This window comes from Antechinus flavipes, chromosome 2, assembly GCF_016432865.1.
Source record: "Antechinus flavipes isolate AdamAnt ecotype Samford, QLD, Australia chromosome 2, AdamAnt_v2, whole genome shotgun sequence".
Taxonomy (NCBI): domain Eukaryota; kingdom Metazoa; phylum Chordata; class Mammalia; order Dasyuromorphia; family Dasyuridae; genus Antechinus; species Antechinus flavipes.
Genome location: NC_067399.1, coordinates 292,908,276 through 292,935,105, shown reverse-complemented (window position 1 = coordinate 292,935,105; position 26,830 = coordinate 292,908,276). Strand labels below are relative to the sequence as shown.

Below are 26,830 nucleotides of genomic sequence, written 5' to 3'. Positions count from 1 at the left end.
AATTTAGATCAGACATAGTCTCCATTAATATGAGTATATATTCTAGTGGGGAAACTGTGACAAATGCAAAAATTATACCAAAATATAGATAAATGCAGAATAAAATATATTATCTATAAGAAAGATAGAAGTAAAGTATCATATGAAGTATGCAAATGGTATGTAGTGGGATCATTACAGATTCACAAATGAGGGAAGACTTCCTGAAAGAGTTAATATAAATTAGATAGATAGTAATTGAAGTGGTGAAGAGGCTGAGAAGGGTATTCTGGGCATAAAGAATAGTGCAAGGACTTAGATGTCATGAAATACATCAAATGCTTGGGGATAGGGGTGAAGGAGCAGATACAATGATCAGTTCAATTTAAAAAATAATTTCAAAAAATCCAAACATCAAACAAAGTAATTACATATATATATATATATATATATATGCACACTATAATAAAAGAAAAAGATTGTTCATAAAATTATAGGTCTCTATTATGTAGAGTTTGCTTTTTTAAAAAAGTATTTAATAATTTCAACATAATTATTGTCCTAATTGTTTGTGATTCTTTCTGGACTTCCTTTTATTCTGGAGCAATTTTACAAAGTGTGGTGAGCATGGGAACCAGATTACAAGAAGAGAGTAGATAGTAAAGAAATAGAGTAATCAGATGTAGATAATTTTTTAAAGAAGCTTAGCCAAAACAGGAAAGAAAAAATGATTGCATGATAATGGGAGTTGAAGTCTCAATAGAAGTCTTTATTTTTAGGATTGGGAGAACTTGAGCACGTCTGTAGGCTTATGGGAAGGAACTTGTAGCAAGGGAGACATAGAAGATGAAAAAGAAAGGGTTGCTTGCTGAAAAAAATCATGGAAGAAGTGGGAAATAGTGGGGTAAGTTTTAAAGGACAAGGGCAAAGAAAAAAGAGAGTGTTAAGTTACTGAGAAGTTTTGAAGGTTAACTTAATACAACTGAAGGAGCCAGTCTGTAGGGAATATCTTGAATTGAAACTATTTATTCCAAGAAAAATATCCAGTTCTTTCTTGTTCCATAAAGGCAAAGATCATATCATAGCTAAATTTTGCATCTTCCTTAAGTTAGGGATCACAGTATATATTTAGCAAATGTTTATTGAATAAATAAATGTACATAGCAATATCATTCCTGAATAGCACTCTGATAGCTATGCCCTGACAACCAGCATCTTTTAGAAATGCAGTGGAGAGAGGTGCCATGAAACAGGGGATGGAATAATAGATTTGGAGTCAGGGAACTTTGGTTTCAATCTTAGTTCAGTTATTAATACCTATGTAATTTTGGAAAACTCACCAACTCTCTATAGGTTTCAGTTAATTTAGAAAATAGAAATGACAGACAAGATAATCTTTAAATTCTATGAAGCTAGATCAGAATTCTGTACTCAGAAGTCCCTTGAAATGAATATAGAGCACTAAAGAATGTAATTTACTTAGGAGGAGGCAATATCAGCTGCAGCCAGAATGTCTTCATTATGAGACAGTGCCCCAATAAGGGGAGAGCTCTTGTGCCCTGTTAGGGGAAGTAAAGATCATGGCTGTGTAATTTCATCCTTGGAGTATTTTTAAATCAATAATCATCCCTTTCTTTTCTTTTGCAGCAGCAATGCACGAATGGTTTTGACTTGGACCGTGCGTCTGGACAATGTTTAGGTAGGAATCTCCTGTAGTTGCTTCCCTTTTAATAGAAAAATTCAGATATCATGCCCAATGTTGTCATTCCCCTGTTCTATGAATATAGAGTCAACTTTTTGAGCATCTATGAGGAAAGCAACATCATGGGGAAATCGAATGTTTCCTTTTCCCCTATCTAATTAACCCTCCAAATTATGTTTGACTGCCTATGAGTTGAGGAATAAAGTGAATACAAAATTGGCTTCAAAATCTATAATAATTAGCAGTTAGTGCTTTAAGGTTTGCAAAATACAAATATTATTTCATTTTATCGTTCCAACAACTCAACAACTATGAGCACATAATAATGTGCTATTATCATCCTCTTTTTATAGATGAGGAAACTGAGTCATACCTTCAGAGACAAAATGACTTGCCTAGAGTTGCATAGCTACTAAGTATCTGAACTAAAATATTCCTGACTCCAGGAATATTTTACCTAACCCCAGCTGGTTTTGACAGCACTGGAAGACCTGGCTTTGTTTAGCTTCTGTCCTTTCAGACTCTATGAAATTCTAGATGTCTTAGACAACTCTCTAAGATTATTGATTGAAAAACCATTACACATCCTTGTACCCAAGGATTTATATATTGCAATCAAATTTTTAAAAAACCCAAGCAATTAAAACTTTTTTTTCTGAACTTGTTCTTGCCACATGATAACCTTGGGGGGCAATGATGGTGTGAGGAATGACAGGAAACCAGCAAAAACTTAGAAATAATTGCCATGAGAAATGAGAGTTCACAATAGATTTTTGTGTACTGGATATCATTTAAAAACGTAAGGTTGGCTTTTTTTTTTTTTTTTTTTCATCTGACCATCTCAACTCCATTACCAATTACTTCAGGTTTCAAACTATAGAATAAGCTGTAAACTCTGAGTCCTGGAATTTCCCTTTCATGAGGTGTGAGTTGGCTCTGCTTCTGCTCAGATGGTTGTCATATGCTTCCAGGACCCAAGTGTGCATTTATTCCCCACCCTAACCCTCAAGCTGCCAGTGCCACGGCTGGTGAGAGGGAAGTGTGTGTGGGAGTGTGGGGGGCACCCCGACTGGTCTATTTGCTGCCTGTGCTCATGCACAGTACCTAGAAAGACATTCTCTAGACCAGGGTGGGGGCCCAGAAGGTCTGGGAGAACACATGCTGTCTTGGAAGCCTGCCCTGCCTATTTCCTAGTCTAATGGAAGTAAACTTTGAAGTAAAAAGTTTCACAATCAAAGGAGCCATTATGTCAGTAACAATTCTTGCCTTTTCCAGTACCCCCCTCCCTTGCCTTTGGAGTCAGAAATTTTGTCACTTTTACATCCTGATTCTGTGGAAAGAGTATGTGACTGGGAGTTCAAGTCTCAGTTCTGATCCAAACCCCTTAATCAACTCAGTTTTCTAATCTGTAAAATGAGATAATAATATACTGCTTACCTCACAGTATTACTGTGAAAAAAAATGTGCTGAAAATCATGTAGTGCTGTGTCCACATGGGTTGTAATAATAATTACACTTGTGTGAATTAGTTGCTGGCAGTATAGGGCTTACAGGGGTGGGTTTAAAGCTAGGAAAACTATTTAAATCCCACCTTTGAAATTTAGCAGCTGTGTGATTCTAAGCTGTTCTTCAGACTCCTCTCTAGGACTTACCTATTCATAGCTGAGTTGCAATCTGCATTGATGAAGAGAGTTTTCTAAGCAGGTGAAATCAATTTCTTTCCATATTGAAAAATTAGTCAGGTGCAGGTATAGGCAAAGCCTGTCGGATGATTCTTAGGAGAGCTTCCACTAAATAAAAAGCAGAGGGACTATTCATACTCTGGCCCTTTCTGTCCACTTTTGATAGATGTTGATGAATGCAGGACTATCCCTGACGCCTGCCGAGGAGACATGATGTGTGTGAACCAAAATGGTGGATATTTATGCATTCCCCGAACCAACCCCGTATATCGAGGGCCCTATTCAAATCCTTACTCAGGCGCATACCCACCACCCCCAGCACCGGTTCCTGCTCCAAACTACCCCACTATTGCGAGACCTGTTATTTGCCGTTTTGGATACCAAATGGATGAAGGCAATCAGTGTGTTGGTAAGTAACCAGGATGTGAAGTTACCTGTGTTTTGCTTTAGTAGAAACATTGTCTGTGTTCTTACTCCTGGTCATTCAGTTTTGAAAAAAGTGACCAGATAATGATGTAATAAGCCAGTAAGCATTCATTTAATCCTATTTGCCCATGTGTTCGGTGGTTATGCATATTATGTTCAATAATAGATAGTTAATAAGTGTTTGTTGAATAAATTGAAATATATAGATCCAAAAAACATTTTTTTAGTCAATTATAAGAAGCAAGATACAGTACTTGGTACTGAGAACCAAAATATGAACAAGATGCAATTTTTGCCCTCAAAGTAATCACAGTGTGGTAGGATGAGCTAAGACAAAGATATGACAAACCATGACACTAGAGGTAGAATGGGAATTCAGGACACTTTTGAATGGAATGGCAAATTAACAGTGCTCAGAGAAGATTTCTTGGAAGAGATAGTATTGTTAGGATGGGAAGGTCTTCAATAGGGCAGATGAATAGTGGGAGCAAAGGCATGGGAGGAAGAGCAGGATGTATCTGGGAATGACAACTAGTTTAAGTTAGCTTGATCATAGGATATGTGAAGGGAAGAATAATGAAAGAAAGCTAGAAAGGTAGGATGGAGCCAGAACATGAAAGGTCTTGAAAACCAGGTGTTCATATTATTTTGTAGACAATATAGAGCCACTAAATATGTGTTCACATATGGTTTTGGGGGAATGGATCTTAGAAGCTTTGTTGATGTGTTCATTATTCTATATTGCGGCAAGGATTTCTTCCCCCTCTTTTCTAGGCAATGTTTTTAAATTAAATAGTATTTAAAAAAAAAAAAAACCACGGATTATCCAACTTAATGAGTGAGATGTGGTCTCATCTCCTTTCCCTCATTCGTTAAACCTCTACATTTTAAAATATTTTGCCTATATAGAGGTTTCCTTCTACAGTGTAGAAAAAAAACTATAGAAAAAATAGAAGTATAAAATTAAAGGATTGGGAATCTTTGAGTTTCACTGAAGATCTCTGAAGGCAAGCATAGCCTTTTTTGAAAATTCTTCTCAGGTAGACAACCTGACAAAAGAGAAATTATGTGTTTTTTATAAATAATGTTGGAAAGAATATTGGGATTTGGAATCAAGGTATCTGGATTTCAAATTCATCTCTAACACTTATTATGTGAGCTGGGACAAAGGACTTTGTCTCTGAGTCTTGAGTTCTCCATATGTAAAAATAAGAATGACACTATGTGAATTGCCTCACTATTTTTACAGAAGATTCTGGGGAAAAAAAAGATCCTTTTAAAATGTTTTAGAAATGGAGGTTGTTATTATTATTAAAATAGAATCCTTGGTCATAGGACTTAAGTTCTTGGGAAAGGTTATCAGAACAGAGCCATCACAAAGAAATGATTTTAGATTGGCGTGACAGTCTTAGAATTAGATCTAAGGATCCTCTTTTGAGAGAGAGAGAGAGAGAGAGAGAGAGAGAGAGAGAGAGAGAGAGAGAGAGAAAGGGAGGGAGGGATAGAGGAAGGGAGGGGGAGAGAAGGGAGAGAGAGAGAGAGAAAGGGAGGGAGGGAGAGAGGGAGAGAAAGGGGGAGGGAGGAAAGGAGAGAGGGAGAAAGAAAAGGAAGGAAGAAGGGAGAGAGAGAAGGGGGGAGAGAAAGAGAGAGAGAGAGGAGAGAGAGAGAGAGAGAGAGAGAGAGAGAGAGAGGTATAGGAGAGTATTTGGTAGGACTGGAAATAGCCTATACTACAGGTGAATTCTTTCTCCAACAATTTGGCCAGTGTGGATCTGTGTTTTTATCAATTTGTTATTATATTAAGTCATTCCTAGGGCACTTTAAATCTCACAGAATTTCAGAACTGAAAGAGATCTTAGAGGCTATCTAGGTTAAACTGTACCAAAATACAAGTCCCCACTTATAATCTCTCCAACAAGTGATCATCATTCCAACCTTCACTTGAAGATCTCCATTGTAGGAATAACCTGCTATCTTCCAAAGCATTCCAGGCTGAATTTATGGCAGCTCTAATTCTTTTCCTTATATTTGCAACTTCCCCATAATTTATTTCCTAATTCTTTTGGAACCAAGTAAAACAAATCTAATCCTTATACCACATGAAAATACTTGAAGTCAATTTGTATAGCTTGCCAAGTCATCCATTCTCCAAAATAAATGTACCTAGTATTTTTTTTCAAGCAGTGCTATTATTATTATTATCTCTATTTTCGCAAATGAAGACACAGAAACTCAGAGAAATAAAAAGACTTGTTTAGAATTATACAGTGAGTGAATTGAGATTTTTTCCCCTCTCAGTTAATGTAAACAAAAAATGTTACATTTGTTTTATTTGAGTTCCAACTTCTTTCCCTCCCTGTCTTCCTTCCCCCTTCCTTAAGAAAGCAAGTAATTTAGTATATATTATACAAATGCAGTCATGTAAAATATTTCCGTCAAGTCTATTCCTTCTATGATACCATGTTTTAATAGGAATTCAGGGCAGGTTTATATCTTATTTGGTGAATTGGATTTTCTTTTTGGTCCCTTTATTCCTGGATGCCTTGGGTCTCAGGAACTGTCTTTCTTTAGGTTGTAGCTAAAATCCCACCTATTCCAAGGAACCTTTCCTTATTTTCCTTAATAATGCTATTATTAATAATGTTAATTTTCCCTTTCAGATTATTTCCAATTTATCCTACCCATATCTGGTTTGCATTGCATCACCCATTGGTTTGTAGGATGTTTAATAGTGGGACTTTCCTCCTCTCCCCCTTTCTTTATATACCTCTTGCTTAGCATACTTAGTGGTGCAAAATGGGCACTTATTAAATGCTTGTTGACTTGACTCAAGATGATAAACATATTGGGGCATTTGGAGGCACAGCCTCATTTGGGAAAGCCTGAGCTGATATTAGAAGTCCTTTTCCCTACTTCTCTCCCTCTAGCCCATTACAAAACCAAACCAAACCAAACCAAACCAAAAAACCTTAGACCTGGAAAGGACCTTAAAGATCATCAAATCCGCCCTCCCTTATTTCAGAGATTGGGAGGCCAAAGTTCAGAGAGCAGAAATGGCTGACTGAAGATTCCATAGTAAGAAAGTAGTAGAGCTGAGACTTTAGTCCATGTTTTTCTGTGACTGAATTCAAGGCCTCTTTCCACTATATAATCCTTGAGATGATACATTTTTGTGTGTGCCATAATGATTTCTGGGGCCCCATTACTATTCATTTCCTGCATGTGGCTCTGAACTGTATGCAAGCTTTGGAAATGGTACAGAGAAACTAGATCCCCTACTTATAAGGTTTTTTTTCAATTCTAAAGCTGAATGTTTGCCCGTAATATCATTTTAGAGGTGGCATTGAATAATGTGTGTGGGTTTTTTGTTTTTCTTCATACTAGAAGCTTTACAAATCTTATGTGCAAATGTATATTTTACCATGTAAATGTATGCAGAGAGCATACAAACATGTGGTTCTCAGATTTACTGGAAAAATTGGGTAGCTTAAGATTAAATCTCACCATTAGTATTGGCCCCAACAGAAGGGTAGGTGGTAGCTCCTTTTCAATCCAAGAAAGCACAAGGGGAAAAAAAAAAAGAATAAAAAGCCCAAGCAGGGAAAGACAAAAAGGAGTTTTTCACGGAAAAACCATTGAATCCTAGAATTTTAGAAATCAAAGAATGTTATAGCCAGAAGGAGCTTTATAACACAGAATGCTAGAGTTATAAGGGACCTTAGAAGATAGAATGTTAGAACCCAAATTAAAATGTATATTCTAGAAAGGACTTCAGATATCACAGAATCATAAATTAATTGTTAGAAAAATTGTGAGAAAAATCTTCATTAGTTGTCTAGTCCAGGATCCTTATTTTACAGAGAGAAATTAAGTTCCTTGCCCGAAGTCACATAAAGTATTGGGAGAGCCAAGAAAGGTACTGTCTTGAGAGTCAGCAGTATGCACTCCCCCTTCTCAACACATTAGAAGGAAAAGGGTTGGAACTTGGGTATTGTACTTTTCAGAGGCTGTCAAACTCTTAATATATTCATCGAATTTATTACTCTCATTTGACAGATGAGGAAACCAGAAGGAGGAGGTAAGTGAGGGAGGCAGAAAAATATTTGGAACTCAAAATCTTACAGAAATGAATGTTGAAAATTTAAAATACTATTAAAATTTAAAAAGAAAAGAAAAGTACATTCTGGGCTTGATGGCATATACCTGTTATCCAAACTATTAGGAAGACAGGTTGAACAATCCCTTAAACTCAGGTTTTCTGAACTGCAGTACCCTAATTGTATGTCTGCCAATTGTGGAGGTCAACATGTTAAGGTGCTGGAAGGGAAATTGCTCAAGAAGGTGTGAACTGGCCAAAGACTGAAATAGAACAAGTCAAAACTCCTGTGTCTATCAGTAATGGGATTGAGCCCACTTTTAAAAAAAAAAAGATTTTTAAAAAAGAAGAGAAAAACAGCAAATATTCCAGAAAGAAATGCTGGTAACTGGACTGATGCTAACAATCAGTCTAGAAGCAACATGGTACTTTGGAAAGAATGGTGAATTTCAAGTTAGGTTTAAGTTCTAAACCTAACTTTGCTACCTGTGTGATATTGGGTAACTTCTTTGGCTCTTAGGTTACCCATCTGTAAAGTTAGGAATATTGAGTGAAGTAATCTCTTAGGACTCTTTCAACTGTATTCTGTATTAAAAAAAATTTGAAGTGATAAAAGGATTTTGATGATACATTTATACATTTCCAGTCTTATGGAAGGGATCCAAACTTTTACAGAGTATGAGAGCACTTTAGAAGCTTCATAAGTTTTCATTTTAAATAAAGTTTCAAATGTGTGTGTGTGTGTGTGTGTGTGTGTGTGTGTACACATGCATATAGATGTATATTTTCCAGTTACATGTAAAACAATTTTGAACATTCATTTTTAAAAATTTTAAATTCCAAATTCTTTACCTCTCATCTCTCCCCCCTCCTTGAAAAGGCAAACAACTTGATATAGATTATACATGAGGAATCATGAAAAAGTCATTTTCATATTAGCTATGATATGAAATAGAACCTAAACCAAAAAATTTAAAAAGACAAGAAGAATAAAGAAAATTAAAAGAATATATTTTGATTGCATTCAGACTTTATAAGTTCTCTCTTTACAGAAGAAAGCATTTTTCATCATAAATTTTTCAGGAATTGTATTACTAAGAATAGTTAAGTCATTCACAGTTGATCATCATACAACATTGCTGTTACAATCTTCTCCTGGTTCTAATCACTTCATTTTGTACCAATTGGTATAAGTCTTCTCAGAATTTTCTGAAAGCATCCTGCTTGTCGTTTTTTAATAGCATAATAGTATTCCATTAAAATCACATAATACAACTTGTTCAAACATTCCCCAATTGATATCCCCTCAACATTCAGTTCTTTGTCACTACAAAAAGCGTTGTTATAAATAGTTGTGTACATAGAGATCCTTTTCTTTTTTCTTTTTTTTTCTCTTTGAGACATAGACTAGTAGAGGGTTTGCTAGATCAAAAGGTATATAAGATTTTATATCATTTGGTGGTATAATTCCAAATAGCTCCAAATTAGAGTTTTCAACTCCACCAACAGTTCATTAGCATCCTAATTTATATTCTCTCCAACATTTATCATTTTCCTTTTCTATTACATTAGCCAATCTGATCAAATGAGGTGGTACCTCAGAGTTGTTTTAATTTGCATTTCATTAATCAATAGTGATTTATAGCATTTTTATATGACTATACTAACTTTGATTTCTTCTTTTGAAAATTGCCTATTCATATCTTTTGACCATCTACTAATTAGAAAATGACATATTCTTACAAATCTGAATCAATTATTTATATGAGAAATGAGGCTTTTATCAGAGAAACTTGCTGTAAACACATTGTCCTAGTCTTCTGCTTTCCTTCTGATCTTGGCTGCATTGGTTTTGTTTGTGCACAAATATTTTAATTGTTTATAATCAACCATTTTACATCCTGTAATGATCTCTATCTCTTGTTTGGTCCTAAATTCTTCCATTATCTATAGCTATATCTATGGTAAGTAAAATATTGCATCTTTCATCATTTTGCTTCTATCACTCTTTATGTTTAAATCATACCCATTTTGACCTTATTTTGGTGTACAGATACTATATATGTTCTGCCAAACTACTTTCCAGTTTCCACAGCAAAAATAATGAGGAGTTATCCCCAGAGTTTAGATTGTTGGGTTTGTCAAATACTAGATTACTACAATTATTTATTATTGTATATTGTGTACCTAATCTGTCTCCCAGATCAAACATCCTATTTTTAAGCTAGTAATAGAATGTTGTGATTAGTGCTTTGTAATACAGATTAGTACTTTGTAATTCTGTTAGACTAACTTCCTTCACAATTTTTCTCATTGATTCCTTGATATTCTTGACTTTTGTTCTAGCTGAATTTTGTTATAATTTTTTCTAATTCTATAAAATAAAAAAAATTGCTATATTTTTTCTAGTTCCATAAAATAAAACTATAAAATAGTTTGATGGATATGACACTGAATTTAGAAAGCACTGTCATTTTGATTATGTTGTTTTGACCAACTCATGAGCAATGGATTTTTTTCTAGTTGTTTAGTTCTGACTTAATTTGTATGAAAAGTGTTATCCAAACTACTAGGATTTGTCTTGGCAAGCAAACTCCCAAATATTTTGTATTGTTGGAAGTTATTTTTAGATGGACTTACTCTTTCTATCTCTTCCTGCTGATCTTTATGGGTAACACATAGAAATGCTGATGATTTTTGTGGGTTTATTTAATATCCTGCAATTTGCTGAAGTTGTTAATTATTTTAACTAGTTTTTTTAGTTGATTCTCTATGCTTCTCTAAGTATACCATCATGTCAGATGCAGAGAATAATAGTTTCATTTTCTTATTGTCCATTTTAATTCCTTCAATTTCTTTTTCTTCTTTTAATGTTAAAGATATTATTTCTTGTAAAATATTGTATAAGAATGGTGATAATGGACATTCTTGTTTCATCCCTGATGTTCCTAGGAATACTTCTAGCTTTTCCCCATTGCAGATAACATTTGGTGATGGTTTTAGAAAGATAGTACATATCATTTTAAGGAAAGTTCCATGTACTCTTATGCTTTCTAGTGTTTTTACTAGGAATGTGCTGTATTATGTCAAAAGTTTTTTCTGCATCTATTGAGATAATCATGTGACTTTTGTTGTTTTTGTTATTGAAATGGTCAATTATCTTCATATTTTTTTCTTAGTATTGAAGTAGCCTTGCATTCCTAGTATACATTCCATCTTATCATAGTGTATGATCTTGGTAATATAGTGATTTTATTTAAAATTTTTGTTATTAATATTCATAAAGAAATTGGCATATATATACATATTTTTTTTTCTGTTTTGGTTCTTCCTGGTTTAGATATCAAAAATTTGGTAGAATGCCTTCTTTGCTTATTTTCCCAAATAGTTTATACACTATTTGAATTAATTGCTCTTTAAATATTTGGTAGAGTTTACTTAGGAATCTATCTGGTACTAGGGATTTTTTCTTAGGGAGCACATTTATGGCTTGTTCAATTTCTTTTTATAAGATAGGGTTAATTCAAATATTCTGCTTTCTATTCTGTTAATTTGGAAAGATTTTCTGCTTTTGTAAATATTCATTCTTGTCACTTACATTGCTATAATTATTGGCATATAATTAGGCAAACTAGCACCTAATAATTGTTTTAATTTTCTCTTCATTGGTGATGAATTCAAGTTTTTCATTTTTATGCTGATAATTTTATTTTCTTTCTTTTCAAAATCAAATTAGTCACTCTTCTATCTAGACATAGCTTTTAAAATAAGACTATCTCCTAATTTAACTTATTTTGTCAGTGGTTTATTTTTAATTTTAGTACTCTCTCCTTTGATTTTCAGAATTTTCAATTTGGTATTTAATTGAGGATTTTTAATTTGTTGTTTTCTGTTGTTTTTTTTTTTTAGTAGCATTCCCAATTCATTGATTTTTCTTTCTCTATTTTATTGATGTGTTTTATTAATGTAGAGTGTTTGATTTTTCCCCTAAGAACTAATTTAGCTGCATCCCATAAATGTGATGTCTCATTATTGTCATTCCCTTTAATAAAATTATTTATTATTTCTATGATTTCTTCTTTGATTTATTCTTTAGAAAATCATTTATTTTCTAATTAATTTTTAATCTATGTTTCCACATCTCTTTATTGAATGTAATTTTAATTGTATCATGATCTAAAAATGCTGCATTTAATATTTGTGCTTTTCTGCATTTGGTTGTGAAGTTTTTATGCCTTCATACATGGTCAATATTTTTTAAGTGCCTTTATTAGCTTCCCTCCCAATACACTTGGGAACCACTCCAATGTTTTGTTATCCCCTTCCCCACCATACCTCTTGCCAGGATCTCAATGCCCTTGAACAGTTGGACTTGACTGGGACTCCTATTCATTTATCAAACTCTATGAAGTCATGCAATTTATGACTCTATTAATCTGTCACATACGAGAATGCTGGAGCATAATAATACCACCCCTTTTGTAAAATGAAGACAATCTATGAACCTTGGCTAGGACTGGAATTAGGCCCATCCATTTCCAAAAAGTTCAACATTATACATTCATAAGTCCTGAGCTCCTTCCAATTTCCCTTCACTCCACCCCAGCATTTCCTGATTTACAACGAGTTTTCAAATAGGCCTTTAGCAGAAATCCTTCTGGGCATTGTGGATGGTGGCGTCAGTGCTGGGGGGATTTTGAGGGGAAGGGGAGTCAGGAAGCAGAGGTGAATATTTTTATTCTTTGTTCCTCCCCCGAACTGAGAAAAGGTAAAGCTAGACCTATGTAACAGGGGAAAGAAGAAGTAAAACTCAAACATGAAAGAAATGGAGATGAAGAAAAGCAAGGGGGAAAAATAAACAAAAAAAGAACAGGGAAAAAGGAAGTAGCTATACAATTGATATTTATTAGGGATCAGATATGTCTATACTTTCCATCTCTTAGTAGCTCCCATGTGGAAGGGTTAGATATAGGAGTTAAATGAACATCTCTACCACATTTCATGTTTTATTGACAAAAAGACAAAGGAACAGAAAAAGTCTCCTTGCTATTTTCTCCATGCAACTTTTTTCAAAGATCTTTGATCCCCCTCAACTTATTGTTTCATTCCCATGAGGGTTGAGGATTATCCACGTTCCATTTCTTATTTTGCTACTAACTAATTATGGGGCCTTAGAAAAACCACTCAATTTTCTCAGCTTCAGTTTCCATATCTGTAAGATTGGGAAAATAATTTTCACCTTATTTATCTCATAAGATATGAGGCTAAGATGAAATAATGAATGTAAAAATGGTTCAGGTTGAAAGCACAATGTAAATATGCTTTTATCACTTAAATATTTACTAAAAATTTGACTATATTTGCCACTCTCCCATACTTCATTATCAACTGGTCATAGCCACCTTTGCCTTTATTTGTTCTATTTATCATTAGGCTCATGCCACAAAGGATCAAGTATTGAGAGGCAGCTAGATGGTACAGTCCTGAAGTCAGGAGGACCTGAGTTCAAATCTGATCTCAGACACTTAACACTTTCTAGTTGTGTGAGCCTAAACAAGACAAGTCACTTAACCCAAATTAGCTCAGCTAAAAAAAAAAAAAAAAAAAAAAAGGAATCAAGGGTTGGTCTTGAAATTAGGAGTCTTGGGTTCGAATCCTGCCTTATTAGATCTCTTCATGGGTAAATTACTTAAGCTCTCAAAATTTCAGTTTCTTTATCTAGAAAATCAGGATAATATTTTTGTATTACTTACTTCAGAGGGTTGAGGTGCAATAAGTGTTTTTCAAGATTTAAAGCACTGCTCAACCCTGCCACAGGATTATAGGATCAGATTTTCAGGCCTCTTGTTTCCCTCTTTCTAAGAAGTCAAATTCAAATCATTTCCACAAAGATAGTGAGTCAGAATCTTGTGTCAGGCAGTAAACAATCTACCTTTGAAGGTAGTTTGTTTTACCTAGAGACTTTTTTTTTTTTTTTTTTGGCTGAGGCAATCAGGGTTAAATGACTTGTTTAGAGTTATACAGTTAGGAAGTGTTAAGTGTCTGAAGTCACATTTGAACTCTCTATCCACTGCACTACCTAGCTGCCCCTTACCTAGAGGTTTCTGAAGGAAATTCCCTAAATTAGAAATAGGACATTTCTAAAAGAAATGATAAGGGTAGAGGAAGATCTAGCCTAAGGTCCCTAAGTCAAGGGGTTTTAATTTGGGTTTAACTTGGTTTGGAAACAAAACAGAACTGATGAATATATTTCAATATAATTGTTTTTTTAAAATAATGCTATACTTCTTCTTTTATGCCTTATAAAACATTCTGAGGAGTCAGTGGACTTCACCAGACTTCCAAAGGGAACATGGCCTATAAAGGACACGAACTACTGTGGACAGTTTTTCTTGTGCTCTGCTCTTTTGGCAATTCATACTTTAGTATCCTTTGCTGCTTTGTGCTATCACTGATCACACCCTGCCAAACTTCAATCCTAGATTATTCTCACCAGTTACTTCTACTGGATCATTCCATTTGTATGCTTCGATCTTAACTCATGTATTGCTGAAATAAGTTAAACATATGCTGACTAGGTCTATTACAAAATCATATTATCTATTCTCAGTTGAGTCCTTGATAGAGCAAAGTAGTCTTTCTATTTCTCTTTAATTGATTCTCCATCTCAGTGATTTTCACACTTTTTTTTGATCATATCACTATTTCCTACCACTAAAATATTTTTGAGCATGCTCCCCAAAATGTGCATATTTAATTATTTATGGTACAATATATTTGCTTATTTATAAATTGTAATCATTTGCTACTGTACCAAAATTATGTCATGAAGTATACAAAAATAGAATGAGCTAAAAATGAAATAATATTTGATCTTAGAGTCAAGAGCAAGGTACTAGAGTTTGCTCTTCCTTATACAAAGTAGAAAAGAAAAAGAGAATGTGAAATAAGGGATGCCTATTATATAAGCCTTTGTTGTTGTTGTTGTTGTTGTTGTTGTTATTCAATTGTTTCAGTCCTGTCTAACCCCATTTGGGGTTTTCTTGGCAAAGATACTGGCTAGAATGGTTTGCTTCTCCAACTTATTTTACAGATGATGAAAATGAGGCAATCTGGGTAAAATGACTTGCTCAGTGTCACACATCTAATAAATGTCTGAGGTTAGATTTGAATTAACAAAGATAAATCTTCCGACTTCCGCTTTGGCCCTCTAGCCATTATACCACTTAGCCACCCTTTTGTTTTTAAGGATATAGCAAATTTAACATGTCACTTGCCAAAGTTAGCCTCCTCATTGGTTTTTCTCCAATTCTCTTCTGTGCATTTCAAAAATGCTTAAGTGGCTCTCTGTTATGATCTAGTTCAGATGGATCTGAATCGGTCCCTGTTCGGGCGCCAAAATGTGGTGAGCTTTTTCTTCTCAAAGCGCAGCCAGGTGATCAAAGTTCAGATCTTTTATTATCTCCAATATAGCCCGGTTAGTTTAGAGGCCTATCTCTCTGCTTGGTTCCAAGAGCTCTTGCTACTTTGTTCTTTGTTTCTGCCTCTGCTTTCTTCAGCCTCCAGAGCCAGCACCACTCTTCATGTCATTCCGGTGAAATCTCAACTTGTAGCTTCTTCCCTCTAAAGAACTTCTTTGACTGGCCCATTGGCCTATTTATGCTCCTTCCAGAGAGAGGGATTATGGGTTTTCTCCCATAGTGCTCTCTGGCCCAAAGAGCTTCAAGGGAGGTATGAACTCATTGAACTCCAATGAGTAAAGGTGTGAACACAAGCCTTGTATTAATTAGTTCTACTTAGTACCTTGTTTCAGGTTCTGCCCAAAACATCTTCTTGTAAGATTAGATCAACTCTAATTAGTTAGCAGTTAGTAAGGATTCCAACAGCTCTCTTTGTCTTTTCTGTTGGCAAACCCTATTACTAGCCTTTCTAGGTTAATTCACAAGAAAACAGACAGATAGACAGAGACATACAGACACACATAAGACACACACACACAGACACCGACATAGACACAGACACACACACAGACATAGACACAGACACAGACACATACCTATACACAGAGACACAGATTCACACAGAGACAGGCACAAGACACACAGAGATACATGTAGCTACACATATACATACACACATACTTATACACATACTTTGGCCTCTCTATCCTCCCTGACAAAGGTTCCTCTTGCTTTCTTTCCTCTCTTCCCTCCATTTTGGGAAACATGAACTATGATAACTTCAACCCTCCCATTATCTCTGGATAGAATGTATCATTTTACTTTTCTAGGTCCCTACTCACCATCCCTTTATCCTTTCTGACCAAAGGGTCTCCTTGATTATTATTCCTCTTTGTGTGTCATCTCCTCTATTAAAATATAAGTGCCCTTGTGAATTATCCCAGCTATTCTGTAAAGTAATTGGGAATTTTGCCCCAAAGTGATTAAATAGAAGTCAAGTTACTTGTCCAGGGGTACACAATTAGTCAATATCTGACTCAGGTCTTCCTCACACTAGATTCACCACTCTAACTACATTACTACTTAGCTGCCTCTCCATTATCTCATTTGATTGGATATGTTTGGTCAGGGAGAATGAGGAGTCATCTTGACATAACCCTGAGGTTATGTACCTGTGTGACTAGCCGGATGATGGTGCCCTTAATAATAATTGACATGTGCAGAAGAGGGGTACGTTTTGGAGAAAGATAATTTAATAGGATATGTTATGAAAATTACAGTCATACATTACTTTTTATCCTATATAAATCATTTTATCCAAACTAGAAATGGCAAATGGAGTGTTAGATTTTTTACTACTGGTCACTATTCCCAGTATAGAGCCTACCCATAGTACTAATGTCACAAATTGATCTGGTAAGCAACAGGCTGGTAAGGTGGAGGCCTGGAGAATTTTTCCCAGTGGCAGCTACATTGCTGTTGTTGTGGGTGCTCGGGTAGCGATTGGGTTAGAATTGTCCTGAAGAGCCAATGCTTGGCTCAGAGGAGGTTGAGAACTTGCTTAACCAAGATCAAGGAACATTAGGGAAAATGCAAAGTAGGATGGTGTTATAGAGAGGCTTCATAATTGACTCTCTTGAGGAATGTGGAATGTAACCTATTTTTATATCTCCTAACTTTTAACTTCTAACGTCTTCTAACATACCTCTTGGAGTCAGATCAACCCCCTCTTTGGGCATCACTATTTGCCCTGCCCCACTTTACTAACAGGGCTCTTTCAAACTTTCTCTCCTAAAGCCTTGCACAACATCCCCTTCCTCACCCTCTCAGTTGAGATCCTCACTTTATCCTCATGCTATCTTTTTGACATCAAGCACAAGTATCTCTTCAAGACTCCTTTTGCCTTTTTTTACTCCCTTTTGGTGATCCCATAGGCTCTCACAATCTCTATTATCTCTGTGTAGATGAACTCTTATATTTATATTTATGTATGTATGTATGCTTACATGTGTAACTCTGTCAAAGACAAACAATATTAATACTATACGCTAGTGATAATTTAAAATTCTGAACTCAATCCTAAACAAGATGAACATTTCTATATAAAAAGTAGAATAGGAAAAGATGATTATACATGAAGCTATAAATCTGTTGTGTAAATTTTGCTTTTTTAAATGATATAACATTCAACATATTTTCAAATTGTCCTGCTTATTTGTGTTTCTCACTAGAATCCTTCCTATTTCTAATATGTAATGAGAAATTAAGTAATTTTTTAATGTTCAGGATACATAAATTTCAAATTTTACCAATGGTCTCCAAATTCCTTACTAGGAAGAGGGAAAAAGAACATCATTAATTAAGTGCCTACCATATGCCAGACACTGTATTAAGCTCTTCACAAATATTATCTCATTAGATTCTCTCAACAGCTTTGGGAGGTAGGTGCTAGTATTATCCCCATTTTATAGTTGAGGCAACTGAAGCATGCAGAAACAAATGTTTTGCCTAGGCTCATTCAGCTCACAAATGTCTGAGGCTGGATTTGAACTCAGGTTTTCCTGACTCAAGTGCTCTATGTACATTGCACTATGTAGTTACTTTGCCCCCTCTTTCTGGTAACTCTCATGACAATTTTCTCCTTGGAATTTGTTAACCAAGTTTATTTTATGGATTGAGATTGCAATTAATCACCAAGATGCAGGAGCACATTATATATACAGGACTCTAGGAAGTAGAAAGTCTAAGTAGGAAGACACTCCTTAAATTTTTATTGATATCCTTCACATTTGCCTAAATTTTTCCTGAAATTTCCTCTCCTTCCTTCTTCCAGAGAATCATTCTCTTTAATAATTGTAACAAAATTAAAAGAAAAAAGGGGGAAATCAGTAAAACTAATAAATAAATGGAAAAATATGACAATATATACAATGATCCATATCCATGGAAATATCCACCTCTATAAAGGAATGGAAAGAGATGGCATTTTATTTTGAAATATGAAATTCAATTCAATTCCATTCATTTCATTCTGATCCAATTTAATTAAATATGACAAACATTTTTAAGTGCCTGTTATATAATGTGTACTGTACTGGATGCTAGGAAAACAAAAGGAAAAAATTAAACAGCCTCTGCCCTCAAGAAGCTTGCTGTTAGTTTCATTTCTGTTCTAACATTGTTTCTTTTTGTAGTATTTATAGGCCCTAAATATGTAGTATTGAGTCTTTTGCGTATTAAAGGTGGAAGACAGCAATAGTATTCATAGAACAAATGGAAACTTTTCCCCATTCCTTGTTTTTCCTCTAGATTTTAGAGAAGTATTCAAGAAAACTTTTTTTATTATTATTTTTTAATATCGGCCTGCAATTCTCTATTGGCAAGAGTTCCTCCTGATCAGACATGATCAAATTCAGTCCCCTCATACTAAATAAATCCCCCAGAGTTTTTTTCCCAAATGTTCTGGATTGACTTCTTGGCTCCATCCTTTTTGGGGCTTAAGGCTATGTATTTTTCAGATTCAAGTGCTTTAGCATATAAATTTAAACCTGAGTCTTTTGTGTTCTTTATATAGGCAGATTAGGATTAAACACTGACCCAAGAAACATCATATTTGAGCCAAGAAAGTTGTATGTTATTAAGAAAACTGGCATTTTGGCTCAAGATGGCAACCAAGGCAGCCTCTCAGAAGGCAGTAGGCCTTTAGAGCTGATGAAAATATAATATATCATATAGGATTCTGGGGAATTGTAGAATAATGACCAGTTTTCTGATTTATCTTAATGAATTGCCTCAGTTCAGCCTACATACAGTGACCCCTCATCTATTCAAAACCTAGTTCCCTAGTCATTTTATCTAATGAGAAAGGGAGCAAAAAAGTCTCTTAAGTTATCAAAAATAGGTGTCACATGCATTCATGAACTTTACTCATTGGGAAACTTGCTCAGAACCTATTTATTTTTGTTTTTCATATAACTCTAACCAAATTGGTGATCTGGTTTTCTATCTACATCATATTAGAAAAAACAGACTAAAATGGGGTGATATGATTGTCAGTGAGATACAATAGCTGTTAGAAGTGCTAGCTGACAGATAACAAAGGAAAAGACAATAAAATTATAAAAAATTATAAAATTAATTTAATTCTAAAATATTTCATAGGGACTATGTATAGGACAGTGGAGATTACAAGACTGTACTTACATTTCAAGGAATTTACAACTCTCCACTTAAGGGGATTTGATGTCAGAAGACCAACATTCAAATCCTAGTTCAGCAACTAATTACCTATGTGACCCAAAGCAAATGTAGTCCTTTCTGGATCTATAAAGGGAGGAGGTTGGATTATGATCTCTAAGGTCATAGATATAAGTTTCCACTACCTTGTTTTATTTGTTCTAGGGCACTGAGGTAGAACCATACTGTGTATCAATATTTTCAGGAATATTGCTGCATTACAACATAACTGATATATTCATCAGGTCCCAGAGTCATCAAAAGTTTAGATTCCTTTCAGTGTCATCTTGTTTCAGAAATCATGGTAACTTTTAACATGTTTTAGAAATATTTCTTTACAAAATATTTAATCCAACAAAAACTTGAACATCTTCCACTATAGACCTCACTCTTTATGAAGGCTCTAAATAACTGACATTAAGTTATCAAAGATCCAGTATTCTTAAGGTAGGTGTCCATAAATAATGAAGACAGATGTTTGCTGATTGAAAAAATAAAATTATTGAAAAAATAATATTGCAAAAGACAACAGTCAAGAATAATTTACATTGAATTCTCTGAAAAGGAGATCTGCTTAACTTTAATGAGAAAAAAAATTAAACATTTTCACAAAATTCTAATTGAAATTTAGCATTTTCTTCAGTTACTTAAAACATTCTCCCAACTTTTGTAAGATGCCTTTCCCAAGGCTCTTAAATCTTGTGTCTTCCATCTGAGTTTATTTCAAATTCATATTCTGGATAGTGTTCATGCTTTCTCCCCCATCATACTGATTTTTTTTCCTGTTTATTTTTCTTTTGTCTCTGCTTAGAACAGTGTCTGGTATATAGTAGAAATTTATTAAATATTTATTGACTTGACTTGATTATTCTGACAAAAGATCCATAGGCCTTACCACTCCATGCAAAGGAGTCTTGAAACACAAAAAAAACTCAGGACCTTTGCTATACTTAGGTGGCATAAAAGTTTTTCTGTGCAATTTAAGTAGCTTTGAAGAGAACATTTTGGTTGTACCTATTTATGGCCATGAGTTGAAGTGTTAGTTAACTTCAGGACAAATAAATCTATAGTGCCTTAATGGAGAAGGTACAGTGATTGGCCACCAATACATAGCTCAGGAAAGCAAAGACAGGACGGACTCAGTGAACGTCAGAGCTGGAAAGGATCTTAGAGATCATCTGGTCCAATTCACTTAAAAGAGAAGAAAACTGAGGCCCGCAGAGGGGAAATCACTAGCTCAAAGCTGCAAAACAAGTTCGTGGCAGAGCTGGAACTGGAGACATCATGGGATGGTGGAAAGAATATTGGTCTTGGAGTCCTGGAATCCCAGCCTCAGAACTGGAAGGCAATCCAAAGGTTATCTGGGTCAATCATACCCAGGAATCCTCCTTGCAAGGAATGAGACTAGGTGACCCCTAAGGCCCCTTCCAGCTTTGAATCTTAGATTTCAACCCTCCCCATAATCCCATCATTCGAGAATGCAATGGCTTGGGCTCCCATCCAAGGGAAGAGCCTTTACTCAAAGCAGTCACAGCTGTCCTTTCCTCTTGCTCCAGCACACTGTGTGTTTTGATATTCCTGTTTCCTGGAGTCTGTCATTTTATTTGAGAACTGGTTCCTTACTTCATTCCAGGCATCAGATCAAGATCCGAGGCCAGCCCAAAGTGCTATTTCCTTTCTCTTTTTTTTGTTCATGTGTAAAGGGGAAAGGGAGAGATGTATCAGGGCAGTCCCTGATCAATTTGATGAGGTTTCCAACCAATTAATTTAAAGGATATCAGAAGAGCACCTCCCTATGGAATGGACCTTATTGATAGGATATAAAGAACTTTATTGCTTATCTGATTGAGACTCAGAAAGATAATCTTTTGTAACAGGAACTGTCTCTGTAAATAATGTCCCTTTTCTTGTCCCTTCCCCCTTCCCTCTTCTCTTTCTTTCTTTCCCTCCTTTTCCTTGTCCCTCCCCCTTTTCTCTTTGTCTTTCTTTCTCTTTTCTCATTCTCTTTCCCTCTGTCCTTCCCTGTTCTCCATACAAGTAGACAGAGCAAACATGTGTTTTGAGGTGGGGTAATGTGTGTGTATATATATGAACCTGTCCCTAATCAGCCCCTTTAGTAGATCATGATGATTTGCCCCCAAGCACAGAACAGAGGGACACATATGAGTGGGAGAATCTGTCCCAAGAATGGACTTTCTTAACTCCACATATTGCTGAATAATTTCCAATTAGCATGGTATGGAGCTTGCAGCATTTTAGTTACACACAGAATCTTAGAACTAAAAAGTACTTAGAGAACATCTAGTTCAAATAGATGAGGGGAACAGAAGTCCTTCCCGCAAAAGTTAGTGGTTTGATCAAGGTTATATTCTGAATTAGAGGCTGGGCTGAGATTCAAACCAGGTCCTCTGACAATGGAGGAATCTCTCTAGAGCTGCCTTTCCAAGAACCCTGACACAGATTGGAAACAGAGACAGAGCTCAGAGGGTATAGTTGTTAGGAAGCTCAGAGAAAGAGGCTCAACTATAACAGGAGAGACACAACTAGAATGAGGTAAAAAGGGCTTTATTTCAGGGCCATTCTGCTCATCTCCTTTCCACCTAACCCTTGGACACAGCCCAATTTCCTTTCCCTTTCCCATCCTTTCTCCCTCTCCATCTAGTCTCCCCATATTCCACACCATTATGTTGCAACTGTACCTAGACTGTCCTTTGCAAAGGGTAGGAGTGGATCTTTGGGGGATTGCTTTCTCCTCTTCCCAGCAGAATTGCACTTATGGATAGAACCACAATATTCCCCACCCAACTGTTTTTTGTTCCAGTTAAAGGAATTCTTAGTTTGGATTTTATACAGCATGCTGGTGATTTAGACCCACTATTTCCCTGATTCTTCCCAAAGGAACATAAATTAGAAGACACATGACTACACATAAAGGATTTGTCTTTGTCCCCAACTAGCAGCTCTATGTAATTCAGCCATGTCCAGAAATCTCTCTGGTTCTATCTTCTCCCCCCAAATTCCTATAACTTATAGAAACCATGGCTGGTTTTACTAAAACACTAAAACATCCTGTTATGTTGTTTCACATGTTGCCATGTATAAAAGTGCCTGCACAGTTGATAACCTTGTGGCAAATGCTTTTAGTAGCTGCAACAAAGTAAAAATGAGCAGCAGTATGAATAGAGGGAAGGGCATCCTGTGTTTGCAGTCACAGGAGCTGAGTTTCCAACTCCAGTTCTGAACCTGAATGTGTGATTCTGGCAATAATCCTCTTTTCTTGAGTTTCAATTTTATTCTATGCAAAAATGAGGGAATGGACTCTGATCTCCAAGATCTTTTCCAGCTTTAAATCTATGAACTGATATAGCAATCACCCATATTTGCAGGATATTCTATCCACCTTCTTTTTCATTTCTGAATTATTGGGTTGCATTTTCTCTGCCATAGTGGTCTGTTTGGATATAGATGATTGGCTATAAACATTGAAAGCCTACATTTTTTTCTCAAAGTAAAGAGGGTGAGCCAAGTGGTGAGAGGACTAAGAATCATGACATTTGAAATTTGTAAGGATTTGGAGATGTTTAACATGGAGAAGACTTATGGAGACAAGACAACAAACAGTCTTCAAGTATTTCAAGAGTTGTCATGTGGAAGAAGGATTAGATTAGATTTGTTATGTTTTACTCAGAGGCCAGAATTAGTAGTGATGGATAAAAGTTTCATGGAGACAGAATTCTGATCAATGTAAATAAAAGACTTCTTAACAAGTAGAGTACTTAAGGAAGTCTTTAAGAGTTGAGATGATCACTTTTTGTAAATGGTATAAACTGAATTCTTACTTAGATGAAGGTCTAAGTTTTCTTGCTTTTCTTTCTTCTCCCGAGACTTTGTTGCCATCATAGCTCAGCTGCCCTTACCAATAACCCCGTGGTTCCCTTCTCTCATTAATGAGTTCTTGGAATCTCCATTTTGAGAAAGACTTATATCATCCAGTCTTCACTTTCCAGACTTTGTTACCAGGTCTTAACATGAGTCCCTCTTCCACTATCCCTTTTTTCTTTTCCTTTATATACTATCTTTCCTCATTAGAATGTATGCTCCTGGAAGGCAGGGACAGTTTATCTAATATAATATTTATTAAATTAGCATTCTTTTTTTTTTTGTTGTTGTTTGTTTCATTTTCCTCTTTTTTTTTTTTTCATTTTAGGAAATTTTTTTTTATTATAGCTTTTTATTTACAAGTTATATGCATTGATAATTTTACAGCATTGACATAAATTAGCATTCTAAATGGAATAAATTAAGCTTCCAGTTTGTTTCCTCTATTAAGGAAGGAATTTGATACTCTGTTCTCCAGCCCTTCAATAAGAAGAGAGGAGAGGCTGAAGGAAGTGGTGTCAATCAAGGCTTGAGTAAGCAACATGGTGGTGATTTTAGAAGTGATGAACTTAACCTGGGAAGGGCCTCTTGTTCTGAGAAGTTGAAATCAGGATATCAGATGCACAGAGTATTATGAATCTGTAGCCAACATATACAGGCTAAAATGCAAGATACTACTCAAAAAATGCCCTTTGGGTAGTGCTATAGGAATTTAATAAAGGTCATTTCTGATTGAGATGACCAGAGAAGACTTGCTTTGCCTGTAATTCAAGGCCTTTCACAATCTATTGTTACCTTACTTTTTCAGACCTATCTTTTACTATCTTCCTCTATGCTTCAAACATCCTTTGTTTTCATCCTGCCCTTTTCTTTCTCCATGTTTTTCCTCATTCTATTCTTCAAGCCTACAATCCTTGTTTTCTTCTCACCTTTGATTTTCTACTCATCAGTTAAATCTCAACCCAAATGCTGATCTATTCCCTGTTTTCTGAAAACAAAACACTTGAGCCTTTCTGATTTTATGACTTTACTAGTATCTGGAATGTCTGTTAAATCCCTATTCATTCTTTGAAGCCCAACTCAAATGCCTCCATGAAGCCTTCTCTGATTTCTCCAATCAGCAATCACCCAACACAGCACATTGTTTTGTAATTCTGTAATGCACTTATATCTCTGTTTGTGGTATAATACCTAGGATGGTGATTATATTTCAATATATTGAAGGCCTAATCTTATACATTCCTCTAAATAACTTTAAAATAAGAATGGGATGTTTCTATGTCAAAACAGAAATATTTGTGAATGATAAGGTATATAATGTTATGTTCTGTATATGGGCTTCATTAATTAAAATGAAACAGAATAAAACAAAAACTACAAGAGACACTACTGTGGCCTGAACTCCTTAAAAAATTCACAAAAAAATCCCAATTCATTCCATTCTCTGCCTCTATGCCATCTGATCTGCTGCTGTAACCTATGGACTTCTGGGCTCTGCCATTTACCCCTTTGTGGCACCTGTAAAACTCCCAGGCTTTCCCCTCTGTCTTGAAGTGAAATTTCTTTGTCTTCCCCAATCAGAGTTTTAATTCCTTTCAAATCAGGGACTACCTACTCTTTTTTCCATTTGTATCTTTAGTACTTAGTATACTCCTGAAAATGCAATATGAGCCTATAGTCTGCCTTATCAGTCACAAAAATAATACAGGTATAATAAATGTTTGTTTATTCTTTCACTCAACATGACATTCATTAGGAAAGAGTATTGTATAGTTCAGAACATACATGATGTATAATATACAATGTGGTAACTTTGTGTGGTGAGTAAAAACTAGAGAAGATCCTTTTTCTTTACTTGCAATAAGCTGATAGTTCAACTGGGATGTAATCTGATACCAAATCTCTGCAATGAAAAGAGAAAAATACATAAACCAAAATACTTTACTATTCTTTAATCAGAGGCTGAATCCAAGCAGTGAAAAATCCCAAAGTTTGAAGAGATTTCACAAGGCCTCGTTGGCCAACCCATCCCTAGCCTGCAAATTCCATTGTCACATCCCCCAAATGGGAGGCCATCCAGTCTCTGCTCAGAGACTTCTTGGGATGAAAAACTCACTACCATTTAAGGCAACCCATTCCACTTTGAAATCACTCTACTTATTAGAAAATTTCCCTCATACTAATCTTTAACTGATCTTTCTGTCACTTCCATCTTTTTGTTTCTCATTTTGCCTTTCTTATCCAAGCAGCTCAAATCTAACCCCTTTTCTGCATGACTATTCTTCAAATAATTGAAGACATCTATCATGTTCCACCTAAATATTTTTTCTTTAGGCTAAACGTTTCCAGATTATTTAACAGATTTTCATATGGCATATTCCTAAAAGCTCTCATCATCCTGGTTGTCCTCCTCTGGATTTCTTCATGTGATGGTTTGAGCTGAATAAAATAGACCATATGTTTGAACATGGAAAAATATAGTGAGGCTCATCTTCCTGGTTTAGATATTATGCCTGATGAATACAGCCTAATAGCACATTAACTTTAATTACTGACCAGATATACTACTGACTCATATTGAGCTTGTACTTCACTAACCCTCTCTGCCCCACTGTGATTTTTTTGTGCAAACTGTCTTTCAGTCAAGATTTTCCCCTTCTGTACTTGTGAAATTGACTTTTTGAATCAAAATGCAGGATAAAAACATTTATCCCTAATTAAATTAAATTTTATTAGGCTAATCTCATCATTATATCCTATTATTCTATATAAGATTATCTATAGACAGAAAAATAGATATAATGAAACAGTGCAGGTCAATGAAACAGTAATGGCCCAATCAATTGATAATCATTTATTGAATACTTTTTATACTTCAAGCACTGAGCTGAGCACTGAGATTCAAAGAAATAGTTCCTGACCTTAAGGCAATTACATTCTAAGAGAGATAAAATATATACACATATATGTGACTTATATGTATAATATATGTATATACATAGCTATCTATATTAGATGTAGACATGTTACACATACAAATATTGTTGTGTCAGAATACTGGTAGAATTTGGGAGACATTAGCTAATATTTCCTCCTCTCCCAGACTCACACACACATACCCACTTATATAATACTTATCTAGTTATATAGCTCCCATCCATCCACATACTCCTCCAACACTAGCTGGGACTGTTATGAATACAGAAACAATGGTATATACATGGGGCAGTTGGATTTAGGGTGATCTGAGACCCAGCTGTGTGTGGTCCATTGGGCAAAAAGAATATTAAAGCAGATTTTAGGACTTTGGTGCGGAGTTCTTGGGAGTCTCCCTGCTAGTGACTTTTATCTTTTTGAACTTTTTTTGAAC

At 35.3% G+C, this 26,830-nt stretch overlaps 1 protein-coding gene across 4 annotated transcripts in view; it reads left to right on the top strand.

Annotated features, from left to right (window-relative positions):
• The window catches only part of FBLN5 (fibulin 5), a 128,893-nt gene that overhangs the window by 3,659 nt on the left and 98,404 nt on the right, over nucleotides 1-26,830 (top strand). For 2 of the 4 annotated variants that reach the window (XM_051977341.1, XM_051977339.1), the window contains exons 3-4: nucleotides 1,630-1,678; nucleotides 3,530-3,772. In XM_051977341.1, the coding sequence (XP_051833301.1) occupies nucleotides 1,630-1,678; nucleotides 3,530-3,772 (292 nt within the window). Of the gene's footprint in view, nucleotides 1-1,626; nucleotides 1,679-3,529; nucleotides 3,773-26,830 lie in introns of all 4 variants that reach the window. The other 2 variants (XM_051977340.1, XM_051977337.1) reach the window with 1 other exon arrangement.